The sequence below is a fragment of the Homarus americanus genome, unplaced genomic scaffold (genome assembly GCF_018991925.1).
Source record: "Homarus americanus isolate GMGI-L3 unplaced genomic scaffold, GMGI_Hamer_2.0 scaffold58748, whole genome shotgun sequence".
Classification (NCBI taxonomy): domain Eukaryota; kingdom Metazoa; phylum Arthropoda; class Malacostraca; order Decapoda; family Nephropidae; genus Homarus; species Homarus americanus.
Genome location: NW_024729645.1, coordinates 493,260 through 519,741, shown reverse-complemented (window position 1 = coordinate 519,741; position 26,482 = coordinate 493,260). Strand labels below are relative to the sequence as shown.

Sequence of the window (26,482 nt, the reverse complement as noted above, 5' to 3'; positions counted from 1 at the left end):
CATATCCTGCGATAGAACGAGGCTATCCCAGATCACCGCGCTCGCTCTCACAAAATTGGAGGTCCGTACTTTTTTTACGATATTACTAGTGCTTTTCCAGAATGCGGACGCTCTAGTTAACTTACAACACCTGATGTATTTCCAGCCACTCCACTTTGCCCTGCCCCAGTACGATATTTGGACCTCCACTGCTGTCTACGTGTGTGCTTTGTAAACTACTTTTTTAACAATTGTTTTTAAATCTCCCAAAATTCGGGTGTACAGTAAATATTCGTAGTAAAAAATTTGTCTTTCTATCAACAAGAACTAGTTTATATATTTACCTATTCGGATGTGATGTATTAAAATTCTTTGGAAAGTACTGAGATTATGCAGTGTGCGTATATCTTTTTTTATTATTATTACGTGTGAAGTTTTTTTATATAAATGTAAATTAAAACAGGAGCATAACTCCAGCAGCGTAAGACTGCTGTCAAAGCTAATATCTTAGGCAAACTTATATAGCAAATTTGATTTAATAAGCAAGTCCCACTGATTGAAAAGAAATATAATTTAATCAATAGAAGAGAGCGATGCAGATCTACCGAAGCCAAAAAATATGGAAAATAAAATTATTGTACTGTAGCTAAATTGAGCCTCGTTACTGCAAAAAACATAAAACTGGTTTCGGGTCGCACTAGTGGATGCAGGAACCGAAAATATTAAGTTATTAGTGCGGCATTAGCCTAGTCAACAAGAAGAAATAACCAAACTGATCATCAAGTAATAATGGCAAACTGTCGACATTCCTGAGTGAAAATTAACGACACATTTTGTCACAACTAAATCATTTGTGTTTTGAAAGCATAGGCCTAAGCAGCTGTTATTTAACTAAGTTTATTGAATAAGTTGTTTATTTAAGATAAAAAAAAATTATTTATAATATTATATTATTTAACGTAGTAGTGATGCATTCTTTACCACCTCAGGAAGTATCGACATGACAAAACGTAAATAAAAGATTAAAAAACTCAAAGACGAAACTTGTAAAAGAAAACTGCTTTAACTTCATTAGCGCACCAAGTAAAAGTCAGATATCCCAAACGGCAGTACAGTAGTAGGGTAGTATAGTAAGAAGATATTTTGGTTCAAACAAGTTAAAAATTAGCATAACAGTTACCAATTAAACTGCTTTTAAACCGTGAGGAAAAAAGTGCAGTGTGGGTTGGTGACACGGATTTTTAAGAGATATTGCTTACCAGGGTCTCAGGCAGGGGTGGAGGTGAAGGAGGGACCAAAAAAAAACATTCACATTTTTTTCTCAACTTGATATTTACATATAGAAGGATCAAAACAGGACAGTTTGATAATCTTGAGGAAAATCCAACTAGAAATTGTGTAAATCACATTGTGAAAATTCCAATGGAAAATTTGGCTGTCATGTGGAAATTTTGAAGGGAAAATATATGGTCATGCAGTTTTCATAGAATTGTCTTGGATATACAAAAGATAGGTTCCTTTTTTCTGCAAAATGCTGGATGACAATAACAAGGAAGAAAAATGCAATAAAAGTATAAAAAATAGATAATCGCGCGACAAAAATTGCAAGGGGTGTTCCAAATTGGACTAGTAAAAAATAATCCGAAATTAACCAACCCCGAGCCCTCGACCCTGACGTGTGTCGCACGGAGTGACAATACAGTGACAAGAACAATAACACAGGATATATGACACAATCAGCAAAAATGACCCTAAGGTAGCAGCTAAGTAAGGGTCATTAACTCCTAATTTGCCGACACTTGATAATGAACCTCTCTGCTGAACTATCTCAGGCACAAATTTAACTGAGTTTGTCATATATTACAACAGAGGGTATAAGTGTCGTGACTGGAGACTACTTAATATAGCCTAATTCTATTTTATTATTATTATTATATTATTATTATTATATTATTATTATTATCATATAACTGAAATATTTGTGTATCTCCACAAATAATGATATAGCCTATCAAACAAAACTTGAAGATATTTTTCAATGGTATTCAGTCTTCTATTACTCTTCTTAATACATGATTTAAGCTTTATGTTCTGATAATTAATGCTTATCCTATCCTTACATAGCCTGTATATCAAAATGACATATTAAAGGGCCTTTTTTCCAACTCGTTAGATGAGCTTACGAGTGGGAAAAGCTTGCCCTTTAATGTTTACTGGAAGAATAATTCTGTTACTAGTTATGATAAACATTTTGTTCATGCGCAAACAAAATATAAAGAGAATTGTTTTAATCTAACATATATGCAGGTTTAGGTACTGAAGCGGGGTATGCAGTAAGACTTGCTTGAACAGATATTTATGCTAAAAAGCCTAATTCCTACGAACGTGATTAATTCACATGCCTGGTCTCCTTAAATTACCTAGAAAGCTATAAGCTTTCAGGTATTGCATGCAGTTATGCTACTCTATCCTAGAAGTATTTATATGTACACACTAGACTAGAGCTGCTAACTATTCCGACGACTATGTTCGCTGGTAGATAGATCTACTGTATGTTCCAGAAGCTTGTTGTTGGGCGGACAACACAACACAACACAACACAAATAAGCTGTTACTTTTTCGATGTTTTATCACAACACAATATATTGGTAATACAAATCACAGTTAAACATATGTGTGCGTGTGTTTGTATTCCAACAAGTAGAGGAATTAGTAAAAGCGCCAGAAATTGTGAGAATTAGGAAAGGTTTTCGAATTGTCGCGGAGTCGGTGGTGGCCCGATGTAGGCAGACAGAAGGCCTCGATCATCTCATACGCCGGAAGGCTTGACTGATGATGCTGCTGTAGATGAGGGTACATGTAGCGACACAGGGTCATCTACATACCTGGAGCACATCTACGATCTACACGAGCCACCGATGACTGGTTAAAAGGCCAATTAGTAGCCGCTAAAGTTGGCAGAGTATGCTTGTACAAGGAATTCCCCCATCAGACGTCCTTGCCACTCAATGTGGCGTCCGGGGAGAATAGCCTTGTATGATGTGAGTGTAGTGGTGGTGATGAGTCTTGTGTTATAGTTTAGGTTTTAGGACCCGTCATGGGGGCGTAAGGAAAAGTTCTCAAGGTTTTCTATATTTTTTTTAACACGAATTTATGTGTTATCTAGCCAGGGAAATTCAAGTTTATGCATGAAGGGCGTATTGAGATTGACGCTGTGAATTAGCAACCAATATTGCAAAATGTTTAACAATGGAAAATTAAGAAGAGATTTATTCTAGGGGTTTTCAACATAACCCCGTGAGTAGGACCATACTGATAGAGTATGCTAATTATGAAAGGGGAACTATATTGATGTCTCTGACATAACTGTATATAATTCCCAGGCGTAGTTACTTATCAGATACTTTTCCATACTCCCGTGGTTGGAGTATCGTGTTAGTCGGGTCCCAGGTGTGAGTAGAATATGGTTGTGTAAGAGAAAACTGAACTTGTGAATATATGAAATGAATTAGTGAGTCTGGTGATGAGTTCAGTGAGTAGCCGGGCATTAAGAGGAGGATCAACCGAGATCATCCTTAGAAGACCTCACAGTTCACTGAATCTAATCCCTTGTCACGTTTCATAAATAATTAAACTCTATTAATGAAGCTTCAGTATTGTTAAGCTTTCACAAAACTTTGCGACTACTTTTTTTTTCTGTTAATAATTATCTACGTCTATGCTGGCAGTTACTTACAAATATAGCCAAAGCTGACACTAAGAAAAAATTTCAATGTATGTGTGTTTGGGTGACCTTATGTAACGAGAAGTCTCACTTATGTCTGTCAGGATGACCCAAGTTGACCTTCCTTAACCTCGTCTGTAGTGGAAGTTCAGGTCAACTCCGGCCAAATAGTGGGTGTGCAGAGGTGGGGGTTGTAGGATAAAAAGTGAATATGAATGATAATGTATTGGCATGTGCTGTACGTGGAGTGAATGGTAAACGGGAGAAGTAAAGGTTGATGATTCGGTGGGAAGGGGAAAGATAAAAGAGGTATGAGAGAGAGAGAGAGAGAGTATCTATAAATACAAGTAAGTGATGAAAAGGGCGCCAACACTGAAGAGAAGAGTTGATAAAGAGATAGAGGAAAGGAGATAGAGTCAAATAGAAGAGAAATAGTACAATCATAGTCTTTGAATGTTTTTAAAGGAAAGATAAAACGAAAAAGAAAGCTGAAAATTGGAATGAGAAAGAGTTCCATAAATATAAATTTTGACCAGAACAAGTAATCCGATGTCCAAAGAAGATGAGAAAGTTAAAGATAATACGAAACAGAGAAAGTAGAAGAAATATGTGATTGATAAACAGAATTGAGAATATTGTGAAGTGATAAACAGGAAGAGGAGAGTTGAAGAATAAGACGGTGAGGAGCCAGTAAAGAAGAGTAGATTAGATGAGAATGGTTTGGATAGAAGTGTGGAGAAGTGTGGAGTGAGTGTGGAGTGAGTATGTTGAGATAGTGTGTTTTAATGGTATCGGTGAGTAGTGTCTTGTGAGTTGCATGTTATAAATTGATTGTGAGGAAGTATGTTGTGGGAATGTTATGACTTGTGTTGTACGAGTGTTGTGAACATGTTGATGGTAAATTTGATGTGGAGTGTTTTGAAAGAATGTGGTGGATGTGAAGTGAGTGTGTTATAAGAATGTTGTGAGCACCTTTGGAGTGCGTGAAGCATTTTGTAGGTACCGGGAGTCTGTTCTGAGTAAGTCGCTGTAGGGTGTGTTGGTAGGGAGTGTAGTGTAGAGATAGTATTGTCAGTGTGTTGTGAGTGTGTGGGGTCCGCGAGGGTAGGGCCTTGGCACCCTTGTTCTTTACCTTCTTAGCGGATCCAGGACCGCCGGCCGCCCAGTCAGGCTTTGTCTGTATCACGGAGAGAATGGCGGCATGAACAGGAGTCGCTTACACAGACAAAATAGAAGAACAATTGTTGCCATCAACTCGGACAAGAAAAGAAAAGGAAAACGAAAAAAAAAGAAAATCGTTTAACAAAACCCACGACAATAATAACAACAACAACAAAAGCTGAACAGATGCTGTCTTGGAGTACACAAGAAGCAGGAAAGTGGAACAGATGCTGGACAAAGACAAAAAAAAGAAAATAAGAAATGAACTAGACAACGACAAGTGATCTCTTTTATCAATCACAATAAAACAGCAGTTTTTGGGTTGGACAGACCTGAATGACTGTAAACTGAAAAGGGACGCATGAATGCACAAAATAGATGACCAGTTTATGATCTCAACGCTGACGTAAACCGACAAAAAATCTTAAACAATATTTCGCAGACTGCAATTTGACAGCTGGTAATGGTTATACTGTAACATATATCAGTCAACCGTGAAAGGGCTTCCCTAATCTTACAGTATTTATACTGAGATTGAATGGAAGACATTTAGAGGGGGACTGAAAAACATAGATGGTGAAAATTTTTGTCTTTGATCTTCAGGGGTCCGCGGAGAAAACTGAAACTTTTGTACTACTCGAGGTCATCCATCTCTTCGGTACAGGGTTCCTCTGTACTCGTGGAATGAGCGAGGGAGCATTTACCGTCTCCGTACAAAAAGGTTCAGTCACAATACACGATGGTAATAAGAAATTAATAGTAGATTGATTGACCATGCAACGTATCGACCGTGTTGAGATGTCTTCTTCATAGTCGATACGAAACATTGTGATCCTCAAACCTACTGTACTGTACATGAGACGTCCGCCGTGGATTGAAGTATTGCCGATATTCACTGATTATATCGCCATTTCTTCCAAAACAGGGGATACTCAGGGGCAGTTGGTTTGATATATAAGCCTTTGATAAAGTTTCATTGTAAAAAGGATCGTAGAAATAAATCACAATGTGGAAAGTTTCTGAAATGGGATTGGTCAAACTATTTTCATAGGGGGAAGGTTCCTTGTTCACTTTTTTGTGACTGGATTCCATAGGGCCAAGAAAACAACAGTTAAAGCATTGGTGGGTGGAAGGTCGCAGAGAGGAGGATGCTTATTCAAGATTTATCTGCAGGAAGGACAACGTCTTGATAAGCCCTTTCACGCAAGTTTTCTTCTTTTTTTTTTATCGAGGGGGGATCTTCGAGATTCAACTGTCCATCAGCCCAATACAATGTCTTAGCATTTTACTCTTTTTTTTTCATCTATCTGATAATATTTACGTGAAAATAAATAAACAAACCAAATAAATAAAAAACAAATGACATTAAAAATTAAAAATTAAGGAACATTTTAACGAAAAAGACTGGAAGGAACATATTAGATAGGGTGTAATCTTTTTCAGATATTCAAAAGCAGAAAGACAACTGAATCTTGTGAAACATATCCCCAGGGGGGTTCTCTAAAAACAGACATAATATCCACAATATAAACATCATGAAAACAAACTATCTTTATACATTTATAGCAAACACATCGAGTCCAGCGAAGTATTGTATCAAATTCTCACAAAATTTCACACTCATGAAAATTTTGTATATGAGAATCTGTTGTTGTGCCCTTCGTTGTTACTCTACTCACCGCGCCCTTGTCGTCCTCAAGCTCGAACTCCTTCTTCTTCACAGTCTTGAGCTGATTCCTGAAGTTGAATTCAGCAGCCTTCTTCTGAAGCTTGGCGAATTTGTTCTCATACTTGGACACCTTCTTCAGAGTAGGCTTGATGCTTGAGTGGTACGAGGAGGGAGAGAAACCGTGAGTAAGGCAAGTTAAGCAAGAAGGGAGGAATGATAAAAAATAACAATTTGCGAGAGTAGACAATAACCAGAGAGTGGAGAGGTGCTGTGGAACATGGGGATGCTGTTGGTGTGGCGGTAGAATGGATGGAGTCTGTCAAGAGTAACTACTTAAAGTGGGTCTCATGGGTATGACTACCCATTAATGACAGTGTGGATACAACACACTGTTTACTAAGCTTTCGGTACACAAAGGGGCAGCGTGGCCATTACTGCTATAGGTGCTTCTAATACGGTTACAGAAAAAAAATAAAAAGTTAACCCAAGATTCAGTGCGGCTGTTGTAGAAATAGTGTTCCTTGGTTCACGAACACTGTGTATGATAACTCGAAAAATAAAGAAAAATTAAATACGAGTTTGCTTCTACGCTAGTGTTGCCTTTTCGTGACATGGCTAACTTATCAATGACAAATCAACCCGCGTGATGGACTGCAAGGTGCAAGTAATACTGGGACATGTGAACTATAGGACTCATAATTTCCGCCGAACCTAACCTAACTTAACCTATCGTACGAAGCCTTGTCCCAAAATAACCGAGCACCGACTGTGAATGGTGTTTTTGTTCATAACCTTGCGGTGTCTAACATGAACGTCGGCCACAGCCTTACAGTTCACAGATTAGATTTAGAGATATATACAGCACACTGCAGCCTGTGGCAGTATATAAGTGATCGTACTCGTGTAAAATCTATCTAGGGAGAGATGATTTGCGAAGATGAGAATGAATGTTAGCATGTGTATATAGGTGTGTATTCCATAGCATAGAAGACTCATATTGAAAATAATTGATAAACCAAATATAATTATTAAGCAATTAATATAAACAGACAAAATAGCAGTGATTAGCGAAATGTAACATCAAATGAAATATAATATATTGATAACAAGGTACACTTGAGAAGTGATGTGACAAACTGAAACATGGGTAAATTATCAACACGGTGACGGTAGAGTATGCTGAACAAGCCATAAAGTAACTCGTCGCGACACACATAACCTCTACAGCAAATTCCGCACCAGATAGTCCCTCAGTTCCTGCCAATGTATTTATTGCTTTAAATTCTGTACACAAATTTCTAAACTAGACAAAACCTTTTGAATTTTTTTTAGAGTATTTCTAGTTAATTATAAAGATTATGAATATGTTTCTGTCCATTTCTATTGATTATTTTTTCTAACTTGCAAGTTTTTTAAGTATGTAAGTATAGTAAAGTTGCAGCAAGGAACTTTTTTATTAAATTTCCAAACACCTGTTGGATACAATCAAATAAGTGAAGATCATCTAGTGTCATAAACTTAGTCTACTCTGAAATTCTGACGACGTGGGAGGAATCTGTGCGGAAGTTGTATTAAGTTATAAAGGTCTGTCGCGAGAGCTTGAAATAATAACTAAAAATCAAGAGAGGGACTCAAAGTCATAAGGGTGTTATTAGAGAACAAAAGAGGCGTACAGACACCCTTATCACCAAGAGGAAAATGAGAGGTCCGTCCGCACAATCAGACGTTGTGAATAACTCGGAAAGAATGCATTCCTTCTAAGATAAACATTGAATTAAGAATTAGAATATTTTATTATATCTTACCATTTGTTTGTATTAAATAATCTTTTATATATATTTTGATGGATTTATCTTAGATACTAATGTGAATCTGACGCCATTTGTTTACCGCTGATTTCATCTGTTGACATCAGACGTCTCTCGCATATATTCTAATTACACGAACGGACCAGAAGAATACAAAGTATTAAATACTTACAACTTGCCACGCAGATCGTTGACCTGAATGTTGAGCTCGTTGATCTAGAAGATGGTGGAGGTCAGTTAGACAAGAATTAAGATTCGTGCACATCTTTGATTTATGTGGTTGAAAAGTTTATTAGCTGTAGAAGGACTGATTTGGAAGAATATTTTACCGGTGACTAAACCAAATAGATTTGTGATGGGATGCATCTTAGAATTAATTGAATTTTACTATACTATTTAATGGGATGTTCTCATGACAATTGATGTGAGTACTTTCATTTTTGATAAACCCCTTGTTATGAATTACAGTCATTGCAATACATTAATAAATCTTACCTCAAAATGTTCCATTAATAAATTACCCAAGATTTTGTTTATTAATAAAAAGAGATTGATGTAGTGGTGGTGAGAAGGTGGTTATAAAAAACAAAATACTGAAGCTTTGCCAGAGCCTGCGTCAAAGAGTTTGAATGCCAAGCATAAACACTTGGAAAACTTTTATTCCAGAAAATGCATGAAAGCGAATTATTGCCATTACTTAATTTAAACATTATATCTTAAATAGTTTGAGACATGGATTGGAAATTCTTTTTGTTTATATAAAATGAAAAGATGAGAAAAGAATATAAAATTGAATATGAGAAAACATAATATAAATTAAACTTAAAGTAAACTTAAACTATATACTGACATATAAACTATAAACATATAGTGGTTATTAGTTGAGTCAGAAGATAGTTAAAAGATACAGAGGAGGTAAAAATTTAAATAATATTTCGACGCAACAAAGAATGAAACTGACGAATCAAATAAAAAGAAATAAAAAGGGGAAACGATCAAGAAAGGGGATACAGGAGGGAGGTGGAAAAATTTCACGTACAAAAAAAGGCGAGAAAAAATCACCAGTGAAAGCATTATATGAAGAAAATAAAGACTTTTTTTTATTGTCTTTCCACCATTTTCTTTTACTGGTTTATTTATAGCCTGTATCTTTTAATATGTTCTACGCCAAGTTGTGCAACGTTTTAGTCTACACATAAACATTTATATACTGCAGTCTACTTTACATAGTCTACTGTAAAAGCTAAGACAAGACTTCCCAAATCACGGAAGCTCTCTACCTTATTAACACTAAAACTACAACAAAAAATGCCTTTCACTCCTCCCCAGTCTTGAAAAAAAAGTAAATAATAATAATAATGATGATAAAACAGAAAACACATACCAATAGGATGATAAATAAACCTGGAATGTCAACAACCGATGAGAATGAGAGACAGAGAGAAACTTTGTATGCTTTACTTTTAAGGCCTAAAGTTTTTATCTGTCCTGCTCATAGGACATGGGATCAAAATGAAGTCTTCAAGTTTGTTGGTTTAATGTATCAATGTTTTTATTTCCAATCTTTCCTTCAAGATTGGGGATAGGAGGAAACACTAAGCAGCCAGGAGAGCTTAATTCGACACTTTAGATGATCCAGTGCCAAAGTTAATTGTCGTTAAATCCGTTAATAACTGTCGTTAACCAAGTATTAAATAGTTAGTTGTTAGGGTACTTGATCGAGGCTTCTGGTTGATCCATCTTTGAATGGATTTTGGTTCATCCAACTATTTTATCACTGTCCTTTCGTGAGGATAATCCGTCAGTGATTAATAAATTGGAAGAATTTATTGATGAACTGACGGCGTCGAATTAAAGTTTCTTGGCTGAGCTGAATTAATACTACGATTTTTTTAATTTGCGCGACGCTAAAAGAGAGCGTGGTCACGGTGTCCCGCATAGCCCACTCCGCCCGCGTGTGGCCCACCACGCCTCTTTCAGCGGTAAGAGAGTTCTGCTCCAAGCTGTCTGCAAAATCTAGAATATCTGCTGTTAGTCACTCCGTTTGCCACCAAGTAGGGAGTTGCGTGTTCGGATTAGTGGCTCTAAAATGTCCGTGGTGGTTATTTAAGGTTTAGGTTTTTGACTGGACCAACACCGGCCGAAGAAAGAGCAGCTTCGCTATTCCTTGACCGTGTCCATAAGTGATAGATTGTTCAGAACGGCCGCGACTCTAAAACTCTATACTTTAATGACCTCTTCGAAGATATGTGCATATATTATTGATACAAACCGAGTGTTAAGAATGTGGGGAGTCGAGTTTAGAGGTGGTGATCTTGACAGCCTATCAAAGTATGAACACGGTTGTGTGGGTCTGCTGGTCCGAACTGACACAAGTCCCCAGGGAGGCAAAGTATAAAACCAAACAGTAACCCAGGTTCGCACAAGAGGGGGAAGGACTAGACGATACCCAGGCCTGCTTCTATGGAGGAATTCAACAGTTGTATGGCACTTCCTTCTTTTTTTTGTATATTTTACCTGTTGTCTGGTTGGATATGAAAATCTTACACAACATCCTTTTTTTTCGGGACAGGTATAGATAATCGTAAAAAAAATTTCTTATGTGCCCGTTTTCGTAGGTAAAGCTCAACAAAAACAAAAAACAAAAGGTTTTGCAAAATAAATGCAATCAAATATCATTCAAAAATAAAAAATATGCAGGTGAGGAAAATCTATAAGATAGAAAAAACGAAGAAAGAGGATAATGCTTGAAAAGTGAAAATGAAAGTCGGCCTTTGGCTGAGTATGAAGTGCCATACATGGGATGCTGGGTTGACCTCAGAGGGCCGCGTGCTGCCCTGGGGACTGCGAGGGAGGGGGCTCACACGGGGCCAGGTCAGGTATGGTTCACGCTATAAGGGGTTAAAAAATGGGGCTCAAGACGGGGCCCCCGAGGCCCCGGGGGGCACCGAAGGCCCCGTCCCGATTCCCCGTCGCTAATGGTGGGGTAGAAACATGCAGAGGTTACGTGTTGTCCGGTTAGCAAGCGAGGAGGAGGCTTGAGAGCCTAATATCCGCAGGCTCGTCCTACACCTAAGGACTTAGCTATACAACTGGAGGCGTTGGGAATTAGTAATAGCCCTCCACAGGTAACTTCTGGTTCCATTAAGCTCAACAAACGGTTTGCCCAGCCCTGGACAAGTGACAAGAAAATTGAGAAGCAAACGAAGGTACTTATAGAAACTGCAATTATTGTTGTTTGCACAAAGCAGTGGAAGTTAGTTCAAAATAATAATAAAAATAACAAGAGAATTGATGCCTCTCATAATAGTGGGAACCGAACGCAAGTGTTTGGGAGTTTTTTCTGATAGGAAGCTTTGCTTAACCCTGAAATTAAGGGACGTATACCTACGCACACTGCCTGTGTGTTATCTGATGGTGCAGCCCTTGGCCCTGACAGCCTGGCTGAGCATCACCACCTGAGCAGGGGGGGCAGGAGGGACCTGCTGTAAGGTTTCAGCAGGCGGGCAGTACTAGCCTACCCCCGCCCACCCTCACTCTTGCGTTATTACACTCTACTCTCACAGATCACCACTATGGTGGTACTTTATCTCTAATATTTGGTAACAGTGAATGTTTTAGTAGTCTAGAAAATTATTACTTAGAAAAGTCTACTTAAAAAAATTAAAATACTTTAAAAGAGTGTACAGCGGATTTTAGAGAATTTTTTTTCCTAAAGAAGTAACTGTAAGAAACCTTTGCCATCGCTGAGGCATCTCTCTAACACAGGGACAGCCAAGGCATCTATCACAGAGCATCACAACCAGTGGCATTAATAAGCACATATGAAAGGGAGGACTAAATAAGCTTGAACACAAGAGAAGAGGCTTGACACACACAAAGCGCTGCGGGGGTGCCAGAAGGGTGGTACCAACGTGGGGGAAAAGGTGTCACAACAACCAGCCAATGCTAATGCCAGTGTTCTTGTACACTACTAATGTACATTCAGTACTTGCGTACCTTGGGGCCCTTCAACGGACTCTAGTTACTCTGAGCTGCACTGTACACTAAATTCACAAGATCAATCAACCGAGTCACTGTGCGTCAGGTAAAAACGTACAGCGCATCGGCAGATTGACACCACTACTTAACTAAGCATGAGTATGCTAAGGTTGTGTGTGTCGGGTGGCAAGGTGATGGTGGGGTGGGGTTGGGTTTGAGGGTCCCACGCACCCCCAGCTGGGTCAACAGCAGCAGCAATATGAGAAGGAACAGGAGCAGCGTGTGTGATGGTCAACCCTTACTTCCGATAAGCGTGCACTTCATACAATTCTACCAGTGGCGGGGCACTAAAAGGAGGAGGAGGTGGGCTGCGCTATCATCTACGACATCCTCACTACGCGATCTACTCTTCTACTACAGCCAGATAACAGGAGCTAGTTGGTAGCAAAGGTGTCCCGTGTGAGAAGGGCAGTGAGCAAAACTGAGAGCAATTTGGGGAGTGAGTTGTAAGATACATTGTGGGTGTTTGGGGGGGGTGTTGGCGAGTCACTACTGCTACGGGCGGGCGTGGGGACGGACGGATAGACGAACTAGAGGCGTTGACGGGACGAATGTTGTGTGGGGTGGGCGGCGTTGAGAAGAGCATCCAGGGCTGGTCAAGCCGTGGTAGTCACACAGTACTACTAGCACTCCCGATTGGTACAAGGAGGTCGGGCCACTGTACCTCATAATCTCTCCTGCGAACCTCATACTCAAGGTCCCATTTCTGGGACTCGCAAAGGAACAAACGCTCGTGGTATTCCTTGCAGATATCCCTAAGTGCGTCTATAACAGAATGTCTCGTTAAGGTATGATAAGTGCGAGCCCAGAGGCTCTCGGGGAGAAAATGAAAGCAGTACAACAGGTAAAACATACATACATATGAATATCGAATTGAAATTTAGCCATAACTAATGGGTAAAAACGATGATTTAGAGTGATATCTTGACAAGAGATATCTTAGGAAGAATGATTTGTGACTATCTATGGATGAAGTGAAGCCCTCCATAAGAAACAGCCTGCAAGGGAAGAGAATTACTAGAGGACACTGGCTGAGGTAAAACCCTTGGGATAAGGCCAAGAGCCACTACTAGCGCGGCCGCAGGAGGCCAGCGACAGCCTAAGGGCCAGCCTGCAGGCAGCCAGCGTGCACTAGCTAGCGAGGTAGCTTGCGGGCACCTCGCTGTTACCTGATAGTCCTTCATTTTGATCTGGTGCTCCAGATCCCATTTGTCACCCTCAAGGCTTGCAATGCGTATATGGAAATCCCTACACAGTTTTTCAAGCTCAGCTATAAACAGAAAATAAAAAAAACTAAATTAGGGCGAAATACCCAACAAAGTTTTTCTTTTTTTTTTTCTTGTGGAATGGTGACATGTAAAGGCGGTCCTTCAAACACCTCCGACGCGCGGTCTCTGGAAACACATAGAGGGACTGACACACACAAACACACACACACACACACACCGCGCTACACACACATGTTGGAGTTCTGATGTCCAGTGCAGGGGTGGAATGAATGCAGGGACCAGATAGAGGGATTGGGTGTGTGGAAAAAATAAAAAAAATAATAATAATAAAAATAATAGCTTCTCAGCTAATCTCATCACTCGAACTAAAAATAACAAGGCCAAAAAAATAAGTCAAGAAACATCACATTGTTGTGGTAAACGCTACTAAGACACTCGGAAATGACACACGGTAAAAGCTATACGGTCGTCGTTGAGCAAATCGGGTTACAAGCTGAGAAAATTATGAAAATAAAATCGAAAAAATATAGAGATCAACAAAAGTATAGAATTAAAAAAAATAGCATTCCGCGTCACAATAGGACCGTAAGATTGAATGAAGGTTTGAGCTGGTAACATTCATGTCAATCCCGTCTTATCTCCCCTCTTTCCCCTCCCGACCAACCATCCAACCATACGACGTCCAAACTGGTTGGGAAAGTAAAAAGGTAAAAAAAGGGAAAAAAAAAAGTAGACAGCGGTAGTAGTTTGGTGAAGGGTGGTTGGTTGAGGGTAGTTGATGGGGGGGCAGTTAACTATACAAACCTCGTAGTCCTTCCTTATGATTTCCATCTCGACATCATACTTTCCGCTCTCTATCTTCGCGATGTGTTCGTAGTATTCTTTAACAATAGCACGCAGCTGGTCTGTTGAGGGAGAATTAAGTGGGGACGTTCAACATCTCAGGGGAACTTGACTCAGAGGATTAACTTTCGATGATGAGCTTCGGCCAAAAAAATCACCAAAAAAATGAAAGGGGTGAATGTGTTGAGGGTAAATTAAGTGAACTTGTCTCAACATTTTAAGGGTAACTAGTTTCAAGTGGGTAGACTTCGTCGATATTAAGTTTAAGTGGGCAATGTTAACTTTTTAAAGGTTCGACAAAAATTTTTATAAGAACTGGGTATGTGTGTTTAAGACAATTTCGTTGATTTAATATGTTAGATATTTTCAGTATCTTGAGGATTACTTTATTGTGGAAGGTGACCTTAGACGGTGAGGCTCGTCTATAAGATAAGATAATAGGACATCGGAAAAAAAATCGGTTTAAAGATTTTTTTTTTCGAATTCGTCGAAAACTCCTTAAGCATAAATGGGTTTATTATTTAAAAAAGTGTACTGATTAAAGTAAAAATGTGAGGAGTTTTATAATTTTGTTATTGGGTGTATTAGAAAAAAATTACAAAATATTTATCATTGCCTTTGTAGTGACTTAGAAACATTAAGGGTATATATCTGATAAAAATTACTAGGAACTTCAATGAATTTTACAACAGTTACTTTTCTCAGGGCTCGCAAAGGCTGATGGAACAACGAACTCATCAATACGGAGCCATAAACGAGTTTTTCTGTACATCAAATATCCACTACTGACATCTCCCTTGAAGGTAATTCCCCACGAGAGGTAATAACTATCTCTTCTGGGGGTAAATTCTCTTCTGAGGTAAAGATTACCTTAAGTACTTAATTCCTTGTTTACTGTTACCGTCTTACGATTGAGCGCTGGAGTACAGTACAGTATCTTGGCCCAATATTGTCGTTAATATCGAAGTATTAACCGAGTAAAGGTAGATGTTATTAAGCCTTGTGATGCATAATACATGGCCTATCAATCTATATATATGACTACTCAAAGTTATGATGATAGTAGACACTTACTGTATATGTGACTTACTGGACGTTGTGATGTAAGATTCATTTTTCTTTTCTTTTTTTAACTCTCGCACGTGTGTCTGCTCTGCTCCTCAGCAATGTAAACACAGAGTTCTTTAAATTTGAAACGAGTTGACAGTTGCAAAAAAAACGATTTTCCACTGTAATTTTTTTCTGGGGGGGGGATCCCTCTCTAGCCACCCTCGATCCATATGTATACTGGTGTGTAGCTGTCGCGTGTGTGTGTAGGTCGAGACAGGGTGACGTATGTGTCTCTACCAGGCTACACATGAGCTAACCAAACTACGTAACTACACATAGAGAGATACAACACATGGCATCAGCTGCTGCTCTCACCAAACTCCTCAGCTAATCACAGCCCGTGGTGGTACCTGTCTTGTTGTGGAGGAAAAAGTGGTTAATATTATATCTGTTGCATTTGATATAAATAGCCTAGAGGTTCCTATATACACCTAGTTTATAGTCCCAAACCTATAGCTAGTTTGCTATTTTTCCAAGAATCCCTCTTTCGAGTTGTTGTTGGTTGTTTTTTTGTTTTCATTCCTAAACTTTATCGTTTCATTCTGTACATTTCATCTTGTTGCTCTTTTCGTTTTCCCTCTTTATCGGGGTTTAATTCGTTTATTTTTTCTTCAGTACTTCTTTCTTTCACACCTCTTATTCCTCTTTGTATTATTTCTCCCACTATCTCTCTCCCCTTTTCCAGTTCTCGTTTATTCCTCACATTCACCATTTTACTTATTTTTCCCCCTTCTCGAGTTATCCATCTTCCTATTGTTTAGTATATTCGCTCATTTCCCCCACTTTTTTTTATATTTTTCTTCCCAATCTCATATTCCCTTCCTTTATCACGTAATTCTTTTTTTTTTGCTTGTTTTCCCTCCTATTGATTTCTTTTATTCCTTGTATCTCGCTTCCACCCTCACTCATGTAGGTACATTCCTACTCCTTCCCTCACGTAGGTACATTCCTACTCCTTCCCTCACGTAGGTACACTCCTCCTCCTTCCCTCACGTAGGTACATTCCTTCTCCTTCCCTCCTTCTCCTTCCCTCACGTAGGTACATTCCTACTCCTTCCCTCACGTAGGTACATTCCTTCTCCTTCCCTCACGTAGTACATTCCTTCTCCTTCCCTCACGTAGGTACATTCCTACTCCTTCCCTCACGTAGGTACTCCTTCTCCTTCCCTCACGTAGGTACTCCTACTCCTTCCCTCAAGTAGTACTCCTTCTCCTTCACTCACGTGGTACCCTTCTCCTTCCCTCCGTAGGTACTCCTACTCCTTCCCTCACGTAGGTACCCTTCTCCTTCCCTCACGTAGGTACTCCTACTCCTTCCCTCACGTAGGTACTCCTTCTCCTTCCCTCACGTAGGTACTCCTTCTTCTTCCCTCACGTAGGTACTCCTTCTCCTTCCCTCACGTAGGTACTCCTTCTCCTTCCCTCACGTAGGTACTCCTTCTCCTTCCCTCACGTAGGTACATTCCTTCTTTCCTCACGTAGACGCCTTTCTTCCTAGATAGACGTCTCCCTCCCCCCTCCCTTCCTAGGTGTGTCTTCGTATGCCTCGCGCAGGCAGGACAGGGTGTCCCCCTCCTTGGATCTCTCACCGTCCTGGTCACTATACCTTCGTTGGCACCATCGAGGTTCTTGGGTTGGCCACAACGCTGGTCAATGATCTTGCGCCTCTCAGCGGCCTTCCTCTCCTGTTCCTTCTTCAGTTCCTCAGCGGCCTTCTTACGGAGGAGCAGCTGTTGGAGGAAGGGTCAGTAGGTCAGTCCAGAGATTAAGATTTACTTCGGCTTTGCATGCTATACCGTGGAGTCTATACGCTCAGAGGGACAGGCTACATACAGAAACACTATAGTTTTATATCCAAAATGTTAAAACTCGAGTACTCCACTAAAACACCATCTTCTGCTCGAGTCATGAAGTCCTTCCGCTTAAGGCGGCTTTCCAAAAAGCTCTGCCCCAAACCTAGCATCTTTATACACAAAACAATCCTCAAATCGAAGCCAGAAAAACAGAAGCTACAGTACTTAACCCGAATGTCATCCTCATGGAGCAATTCTCCTACTTAAGCCCTCCCCCTCTCCATCTCAATACCCAGTAGCATTATAATACAAAGCTAAACTACCAGCTTTGAACTCCAAAAAATAGAAGTTTGTGTACTCACCCTGAGCTTCTTCTTACGCTCGGGAGTCATGAAGCCCTTCTTCTGCTTCTTAAGACTCTGCTCTTCCAGGCGCTTGCGCACCTCGGCCTTCCTCCTGTCGATGTCATCCTGCTTCTTCTTGGCATCCTGCGGAGCGTCTCAAGGAGTCAGTGACTGCTTGTAGTAGGGTGCCTCGGGGACCTTACTTGGCCCGCTTGTGTTTATATTTAAATGGGGGACTACCTTATATAGTTACATTCATTGTTCCTATAGCCACTTGAAAATGGCCCTTCGAGGGGGATATAAACAATGATTATCAAAGAATTATAGTGATTTTTAATACCTGGTTGAAATTCTGGAGATTGTGAAAAGATAGTTTGAGTCATAGTCTATTTTTATACTATGTGAGTTTATTAGTTGTATTTTTGACATTCGGTTTCTAACGACAAACTAAAAATGCAATTTAAATTAATTTGTCTCTTTTATCTGCGGGTCGATACAAATTTATTCAGAGCGACTGAATGATTTTGAAATAGTTGTTATGAATATGTTTGTCACTGAGAAAGGGGAGGTGTGTAAATTAATTATCAATAATTTAAGAAAATAAAGAAATTAGTGATGACTTGATCTTAGTTTCAGTAATTAAAAAGGGATGGTTAAAAAATAAAACAGGGTAGGGCAGTGCTGAAATGGGGAAACTTAGATTATCAGAAGAAACTCAAAACTTTGGGAGTAAAACCGTGCAGAAAGAAAGAAACAAACGCTATTTTTTTCACGAGATTTAATCGCTTTTATGGACTTTTTTGTGGGATTCTACACTAAAGTGACAAAATTGTTAAGTATATTATCAGGCCGCCACCCTTCACTGCTCAGTTTGTTCCACGGCGCAGTCTTACACCTGCGCTTCTAAGCTCAAGAATAAAAATTTGATAATGATCTTAAGGCTAATGGCATCGCTGACTGACTGATTGGGGTCCTAGAATTACGAACTTACAGGAACTGAATGCCTTTTGTGTCATCTCTATTTGCAATGAGTTGATCCAATTTGTCGAACTTGCAAGAACCGAGGCCAATCGTTTTGTCACTAACTGGATGAAACTGATTGAAGAGTCAGACATGAGACTTAGAAGTGGAGATTTAATCGCATCTTCAATGACGAGATGAATTTGGTTCAAGATTCTTAAGTTAAGTATGAACACTGAAAGCCAATCAAACCTTCACCGACTGTATTATTTTGGTTATGATTCAGAACGTAGGTTATAAGATGCTAAGAATGACTTTTGACCCCAGAATCTGAAGTAATAATCAAATTTAATCAATCGTCTTTATGTTGACTGGTTGACTGGCAGCGAATCGGATGGCGCTCTGACCTCCTGACGCCCTACGAGTGATGGGGGCTGGTGGGAGGCCGACCCTCGTGGTGGCCTCGACACAGCCCACAACACTAACGGAGGGCCGAGGAGCTGACCCACTCACCACCCTCGTCTTACGAGTGGGACCTGCTTAAGAGGAATCACTCACTGTGGGAAGAAATTTTTGAACATATGGCGTTTTGAGCACCTGTTGTAAGTTTAGTGCGTTTCTGAAGATGACTGGATGCTCGTATGGGTCAAATTGTCTATATTATTATTTTTATATTAAATTTGGGGATAAATGATCAAAAAGAGAAATATTAAATAGAGGTAATTGGATCTTTTGTTGAAATTCTCTAGTTTGATGGACCTTTTTATTGAGAAGAAAGAGAACAGGGATAGAATAAAACTGATTATTGGGGTAATAGGGATATCAGAAAATAATAAATAATGGGAAACAACAAACATCAAGGAATTATTCTGTAAGGGATTATAAGTTGACAGGGAAAATTGGAAGATTTTGACATTATTCTACGAGAGAAATAATGTCAGGACACTGAAACTGTACAACATGGAGGTGATTATTGTTATATCGGGTGTGCAGTTCCTCAGACAAGACAATATGAGGGGGTTGAGTTGGGGATGCTGCCCCGTGGCCGTCCGTCGCCCGTGGGCCGCTAGGGTAGGAGGGGTGTAGCCCTGGCCTCACTGCACATTGTGCCTCTCTCAACCACCCAAGACACCACCATCATCCCCATTGTGGCCAGCACTGTCCACATCAGCTGATCGAGAACTGTTGTTATGCTCGCTTCTGGGAAGTCGAGATAACGACAACTTTTTGTTGCCAGCTGACGAATGGTATTATTTTCGCTCCCTGACGAGGGTTGAGATAATAACATTACGGGTCGGCTGACTTACAGTATGTTGTTATATTCTTTCCTGGCCTGGGTGTTATACTGTCTCCGTGGCACAAGGACTGATATAATAACATGTTTTAAGGGGATCAGCTGACTAATGGTGTTATGCTCGGTCCCTGGCATGGGACTGAGATAATCCCAATATTGCGGATCAGCTGATTGATGTTGTTATGCTCGTTCCCTGGCTCGGGTGTTATCTCGCTCCGAGGCACAGTGACTGAGATAATAAACACCATTATTATCAGCTCTGGGATGAGGTAGGCTGGTAGGTGGTAGGTTGAGGACACGGTGGGCGTGGGTAGGCGTGTGGTGTGGTGAGCAGGTGCCACGCCCAGTACTATGGCGGGCAAACCTGCTGATTACCAAACATGGGGTTGCTGGCAGGACGACCAATGACCTCACGTGGCGTCACATGACCTCACTTGTGACGTCAGGTGACAACAACGTGGTGGCGGTGGTCCTCAACTCTGGCTGCTGGATGCTCTCAAGAGCCTCAACTTCAATTATCAACAAATTTCTTATGTTATATCAAAAGTTGACAATTTAATAATCGTGAATAACCTTGGTTTTATATATATTAACATTCAACCATAATAACAAATGGCAAGATTATGTTTACCTTTTATAACTGACATAATTACATTAACTTTGCTGTTTTAGCCAAGGATGGATATTTATTGTAAGGGCCGTAACTTTATCTTTACAATGTGTCTCAGTTTAGAAAATGTTTATCCATTTGATGTCATCTTTGCATTACTTTTACTTTATCTTACAAGCATTTTTTTTTCTTAGCCAATATTCCCCGCATGCAGTTAGTAGGAAACACTCAGGACATACTTCCAAAGCGCGTTGTCTAGCTAGTACCTCGGCCGCCTTTGCCTTCTGTAGGGAGAGAGGGTGGAGGTGCTGTGAGTGGGTGTGTGGCGCGGAGCGGTTACTTACAGCACCGGCGTCCAGCCCACACACCGCCACACATGCCCACAAAACAGGGAGAGAAAACGGGTAAAAAACGAAGGTTATTCATAGATACAGACAGACTCGCAGGCGTTCTTGTAAACAGAAATGCTGCACCATGTTGACAGACATTCACATGTACAGTTTACACACCCGAGCGAAAAAATATGCATACATACTGTACATAGTTGTACACTGACACACACACAACGTGTATGTCAGGATTACTTATGCGTCCTAATGCATAAATAATAGATCTCATTCGTGTTTCTTAAAGTCATTCTGAAGAAAGGAAACGGCGAGAGCATTCACACGTGTGTGTGTGTGTGTGTGTGTGTGTACGTGTGTGCATGTGTGTACGTGTGTGCATGTGTGTACGTGTGTGCATGTGTGTATGTGTGAGCCCCGCCACGCTCACACACAATTACCACTCAGGGACACGAAGAACAACACTCATAAAGGGTCAGAATAGTCGACAGGGTCAAACAAGGTCGAACTCCTTTCCTGTAGGGGTTCTGGTATCCAAACATTGACCGTCAGTAACAGGGATAAGTGACCTTCGCCTCGAGGTCAATTGCCGAGGTTTATTAAGGTCACGACACATTCTTACTGTATAAATGTCACCAATCGGAGTAGTTATGTATCGATCAAACGAGCTTGTCAGTCAAAGACATTATGTAAGTAGTTGGTGGTTGAATTTAGTAAACTTGGATGCAATAGTAAACCGTCTTATAAATTTGTGGTTTGATTTAGTAAACTTAGGATAAAACAATAAACCATATTAAATATTTGTAGTTGAGTTTAGTAAACTTAAAATATAAAATAAATAAATAAATGTATAAATTAATAGATGCCACTTTTTTCGGGGTTAGGATCTGTAAATGTTTGAAATGAAATTTATGACATTAAGAGGAAAACTTAAATGAAATAAGTAGTTAGGAAAATTAATGAAAGTAGATGATAAATTGAAATTTTCCAAGAGGTCGAGAGAGTAGTTGAAGAAGCTTTATGTTAGAAAATGTGAAATGAAATTTACCGCGTAACTGATTATTCATTCAACAAAAACTGTTTGTGTAACTAGAGACTGACTCATAATATGCTTCGAAGTAATTTCAACAAATTCAAAAAAATAAATGAATCTGGAATTAAAAGAAAATTTTTATTAAAAGTATAATTCAACCATTCCTTCGAAATTAAGAGGTTTCGTTTTTTTTCCGCGGACAGTGAAAGCTGAATTTATTTTTTATTCAGAATATATTTTTTTTTCAAAATACGTGAGAACATTCTACTTCGAACATTGCCGGCAACGATGGCATGTTTTCATATTCAAAACTGGCTTAAAAGGATTTTTAAAGAAGCTTTTTTCACTTCCGATTGACTGACAGCATTCTTGTTTGACTGATTTTGTTGCTGCTTCCAATCTTCGTTTTCGGGATTGACTGACTCGAGTTTAATTTGTTTGCAGTCGTTCATAAACCTGGTTCAACTGAATTTATCAGTAGTGATATTTGTTTAGTCATTGTTTTATTCGAAATTGACTGACAGTGCTTTCAAATTTTAATTTTCTAATATTTTCTTTGCATGACACTGCATTCGAATTTTGACTGAATATGTTTACAGGGGTCACCACGACAGGGGAAACAATTAAACAAGACATAAGTGACGACGGGGTAGAGGGACTGCGCAGTGTGCTGTAAAAACCACTTCTTCAAAATATATTATGCAAGATAAACTTCAAACCTATTTCATTTACTTAAAAAAAATGTATATATAATCGCCAGAAGACTATAGAGCAAAATGACCCTGACGTTTTTCCTAAATCTACTTATTTTTTTACATCTACTGTAAACAGATCTATTTCAAAGCTACTTCTACTGACATATAGTTACCATGACTCATCTCATTTGATAACTTCCTGTAATGTATAAAAATGATTATTAATATTATCAGAATTTTCTTAAAAACTACTTTACGTAAGTACTGAAGATATATATTATATTATATTGAAAGTTATTAATTTTGAAAAGATAGTTATATTTACAGTTACTTTACCATTATATTTGTTTTACTGTCAAATTATGAGTTTTTATATATTAAATTCAGAGTTAAAGTTTTGGAACAAACGAAATCCCGGGCGGATACGACTCTCCTCCACGACGATATATTTAAATACTATAAAAAATATAACACAATTCCTTAAATGCAAAAGCAAGCGGATTTACCATAATATACTTAACGACGATAATTTCGTCATGGATTATTATATTATTTATGAATAGATACACGAAAAGTTTGCTCAAATAAGCTTAATTCAAATAAAGTTTAGCCAAGAAATTTAACACCATATGGCACAAGAACTAGCCCAACCGTTCGCTCATCTTTTTACCGTTTACACTTACTATACTTAATCTAGATCCTCAAAGTTTGCACAATGAAGATTTCCAGTAAATCAAGTTTCAAGGACGCGCCTCACTGGTTGTCCTCAGGTAAACCGCAAGACATCAAAATCCTATTCACTAACTTAGAACCAGACAATATTAAGTATTGTTTCTAATTAGTTAGTCTTAGTGCAGTATTAATGCTGTTTTTGTACATTGTTTTTTTTTCTTATAGCATAAGACAACCAGCTAGGAACACTGTTGCCTCTTCAGTTCCTGGGGTTATTCACTATACGAACCTTTTGGGAATAAATGATCCTTGAACCATAAACAAGATTTTTGGTAATGGATGTTGAGTTATTGTGTTTTGTACATGATTGATGATCTTAAATGGATACAGTATAAGCAGAGAGGTTGCCCTTGTATTTTGGATGTACAATAAATCAATTGTTTTGAAATTTAAATTGCAATGGTTAATTTTGCTTCTGGGTGAAATTAGGCACATTTTGATGTATTTTGAGCTTATTGGTGTTGAAATGTGGGCAGGAGACAAGAGTTATTTCCAATTAATAATAATAATAGCATTACTCTTATTATTAATAGAGTAATTTTTTAGTGACATACAATTTGTAAAGTAGTGAGCGGTTGGGCTGTGTTCTCGGAACCAGGCATCACATTCTTTAAGGTTCACAAGTTAAATCTTCCACGTAAATGGAAACTCAAGAACGGATATAACTGACTCACTTAGTCACAGACTAATTGGAGTCAGACTTATAATGAAACTTTGTAGTCACCAACGGCGCTCCCTTCTTGCATCCCCAATTTAATGAGAAGAAAAAATATCGTGAGAACCTTTGAGAAAGTGAGCCACACTGAGCCATGGAGGAGCGTCGCAGCTCCGGTCTATGACTGTTGAAGACGCCCGTCCAAGTGAGTCGCTTTTAGTGGGTTAGTAAGGACGACAACTTACGACCGCGGGATCCTCCTCCTCCTCGGACGACTCCTCCTCGCTGCTGTGAGAACCATCACAAACATTCCAGATTAGTTCCCAACATGCACCTGTTTCTTCCTTAAACCCTTTCCTCCTCCTCCATATGTTAATAAAAGCCTCAATGACAAGTTTTACCCACCACCCCCTTCAGCAGACACACAACAGCTGGGTCAGACAGTGTTCTCGTGGTTGATTCCAGATCTTTAAATATTTGTACGGTAATTTGTTCCTAGTTCGAGGTATTCAAAACTCATCAGACTGGCTCATTAAAACGACGTCATAAAGTTGCCTTAGAAATACAGACAAGAAACTACTGTATTTAGCTGCGTCCTCTTGTCCCCTGTACATGACAACAATTGACATATTAACTAATAATAATCTGGAACTTTTACGAGAACATCGGCAATCCCTCAGCGATCTGTTCACACCAAAGAAACGTACAAACAATACCTCGAGTCCTCTTAGGTTCTTATTAAAGAATACGCTTTCGTTAGAGTAAAGCTAGACTGTCTCAAGAGTTAAGTTTGGTAACATTATGCGAGAACAAGAGTTACTTATGTTTATCACCTAAAGACGGACTCAATGTCAACCTTCACCCACACATCCTAACCGCTTGGATTGGCTGGGCGGGTGAGCGGTGTGTTGTCGTTGAGGCATGTGGATAATCAATACCGGTCTTGTGGCACTTGCACAGTAGATTTTCAAAATATTTCCATCATCTAAAAAGTTTACTACCCACAATACCAAGTTTGTCATTAAAATCATGCAATAGTTCGGAATGTACTAAGTAAACCCAGGAATACAGCTTGAGTACCAGTGCAAGAACCAGACAAGACCAGTGCCGGGTTGGACAGCCGTCATGGTGGGCTCGCTTGTCATAGGTTCCGAGTCGCAGTACTGAGGGCTGCCTAGAGCAACATGAAATGGCCTCAAACATCTTATTAATCATTTATCCTTGTTTATCTAGACAAGCTTAGATTCAGTTATATTGTCCTTCATAGGTCGCACAGTTATGTGTACCTCCCTTAGTCCGTCACAATAAATAATAAGGCAGTGCATGATTATACGCGTGATATTTTTACTGTGCCTCTATGTAGCTACAGCAGCTCTCAGTAGTGCTAGTCTTTGAAAGTTTTTGATTGGTTGTACAATTTGCATCGAAGGTAAAACCACCAAAGAAAACGTAAATTATCGCCATAACAATAAATTTAGATATATTCAAAATACATCTTCAAAATATTGACAATACTATTTAAGTCGTATTAAGTTTTTGTCGTCATGGCTTATTCTACGTTAACTTTGAATCTAGAACATAAGTAAAATTGAACACAGTTGGAATGTTTCATTGCACAAATAGATCAATATGAGTCTTGGAATCGGAAAGGTCAACCGATTTCGATTCCTGGTTTGGCGTGTCTGTGCTATCCTTTGCTAGGCTACAGCTGTGTTAGTAAAATGAGACTCATGTTGATATACGGTGCAGCTGGGTGGTACAGGCTAGGAATCATAGCAAAAATAAATAAAACGGCTCTAGTGTTGCCTGGGATTTATCTTATTCGGTGGCCACTAGTAAATAAAGCACCAAAATAAATGTTCAACTTAAATTATAATCGATCGCACTAGATGCCTAAAATGTAAATAAACATAAGATACCATATATAGTTGTTTATGTATGAATGTAGGCTGCTAAGTGTGTACGTATAAGTATGAATGCAGAAATTATAAGTAGATGCATCAGTTTTGTGTCTAGAAGCAGATAATGTATTTTACAGTTCGTCCGAATAAACACAGTTGTATACAGTATTGTCGTCTATGTGTGCGCACGAAATGTCTTTCAAATTCGGCACAGTTCTAAATGTACATCATGCAGGAAAAGAGACTTCTGATGAAGAAAATAAATACATTAATAAATGAAAATTTAAAACTAATCTCATCTATTGTAAATTTTTCTTTCGTATTCAAGTTAGTTTCATGTCTGATAGTGAGTCGCAAGGTTAGTGAGTCCAACTGTTCCTTTACATCTCTATAACTACAGTAGAAACTAAGCTTAATAAAAAAGAAAATAAACGTTATCTCTTGACAAAAAGCTAGACGGGGTAGAGGAATTATATTAAAGAAAAGTAAAAAACGGAATATTAGCGATGAGGAGAGGATGTGGTGTGTGACGTCACAAACAACACACGAGATGGGTG

At 39.1% G+C, this 26,482-nt stretch overlaps 1 protein-coding gene across 16 annotated transcripts in view; it reads right to left on the bottom strand.

The window, feature by feature from the left end:
- The window catches only part of LOC121866781 (troponin I), a 39,638-nt gene that overhangs the window by 4,123 nt on the left and 9,033 nt on the right, over nt 1–26,482 (bottom strand). For 3 of the 16 annotated variants that reach the window (XM_042366494.1, XM_042366499.1, XM_042366511.1), the window contains exons 3-10: nt 24,270–24,312; nt 20,805–20,849; nt 17,720–17,845; nt 17,171–17,294; nt 14,416–14,516; nt 8,514–8,557; nt 6,544–6,685; nt 4,836–4,880 (exon numbers count right to left, since the gene is read on the bottom strand). In XM_042366494.1, coding sequence (XP_042222428.1) covers nt 4,836–4,880; nt 6,544–6,685; nt 8,514–8,557; nt 14,416–14,516; nt 17,171–17,294; nt 17,720–17,845; nt 20,805–20,849; nt 24,270–24,312 — 670 coding nt within the window. Of the gene's footprint in view, nt 1–4,835; nt 4,881–6,543; nt 6,686–8,513; nt 8,558–13,046; nt 13,148–13,551; nt 13,653–14,415; nt 14,517–17,170; nt 17,295–17,719; nt 17,846–20,804; nt 20,850–24,269; nt 24,313–26,482 lie in introns of all 16 variants that reach the window. The other 13 variants (XM_042366498.1, XM_042366504.1, XM_042366501.1 and 10 more) reach the window with 9 other exon arrangements.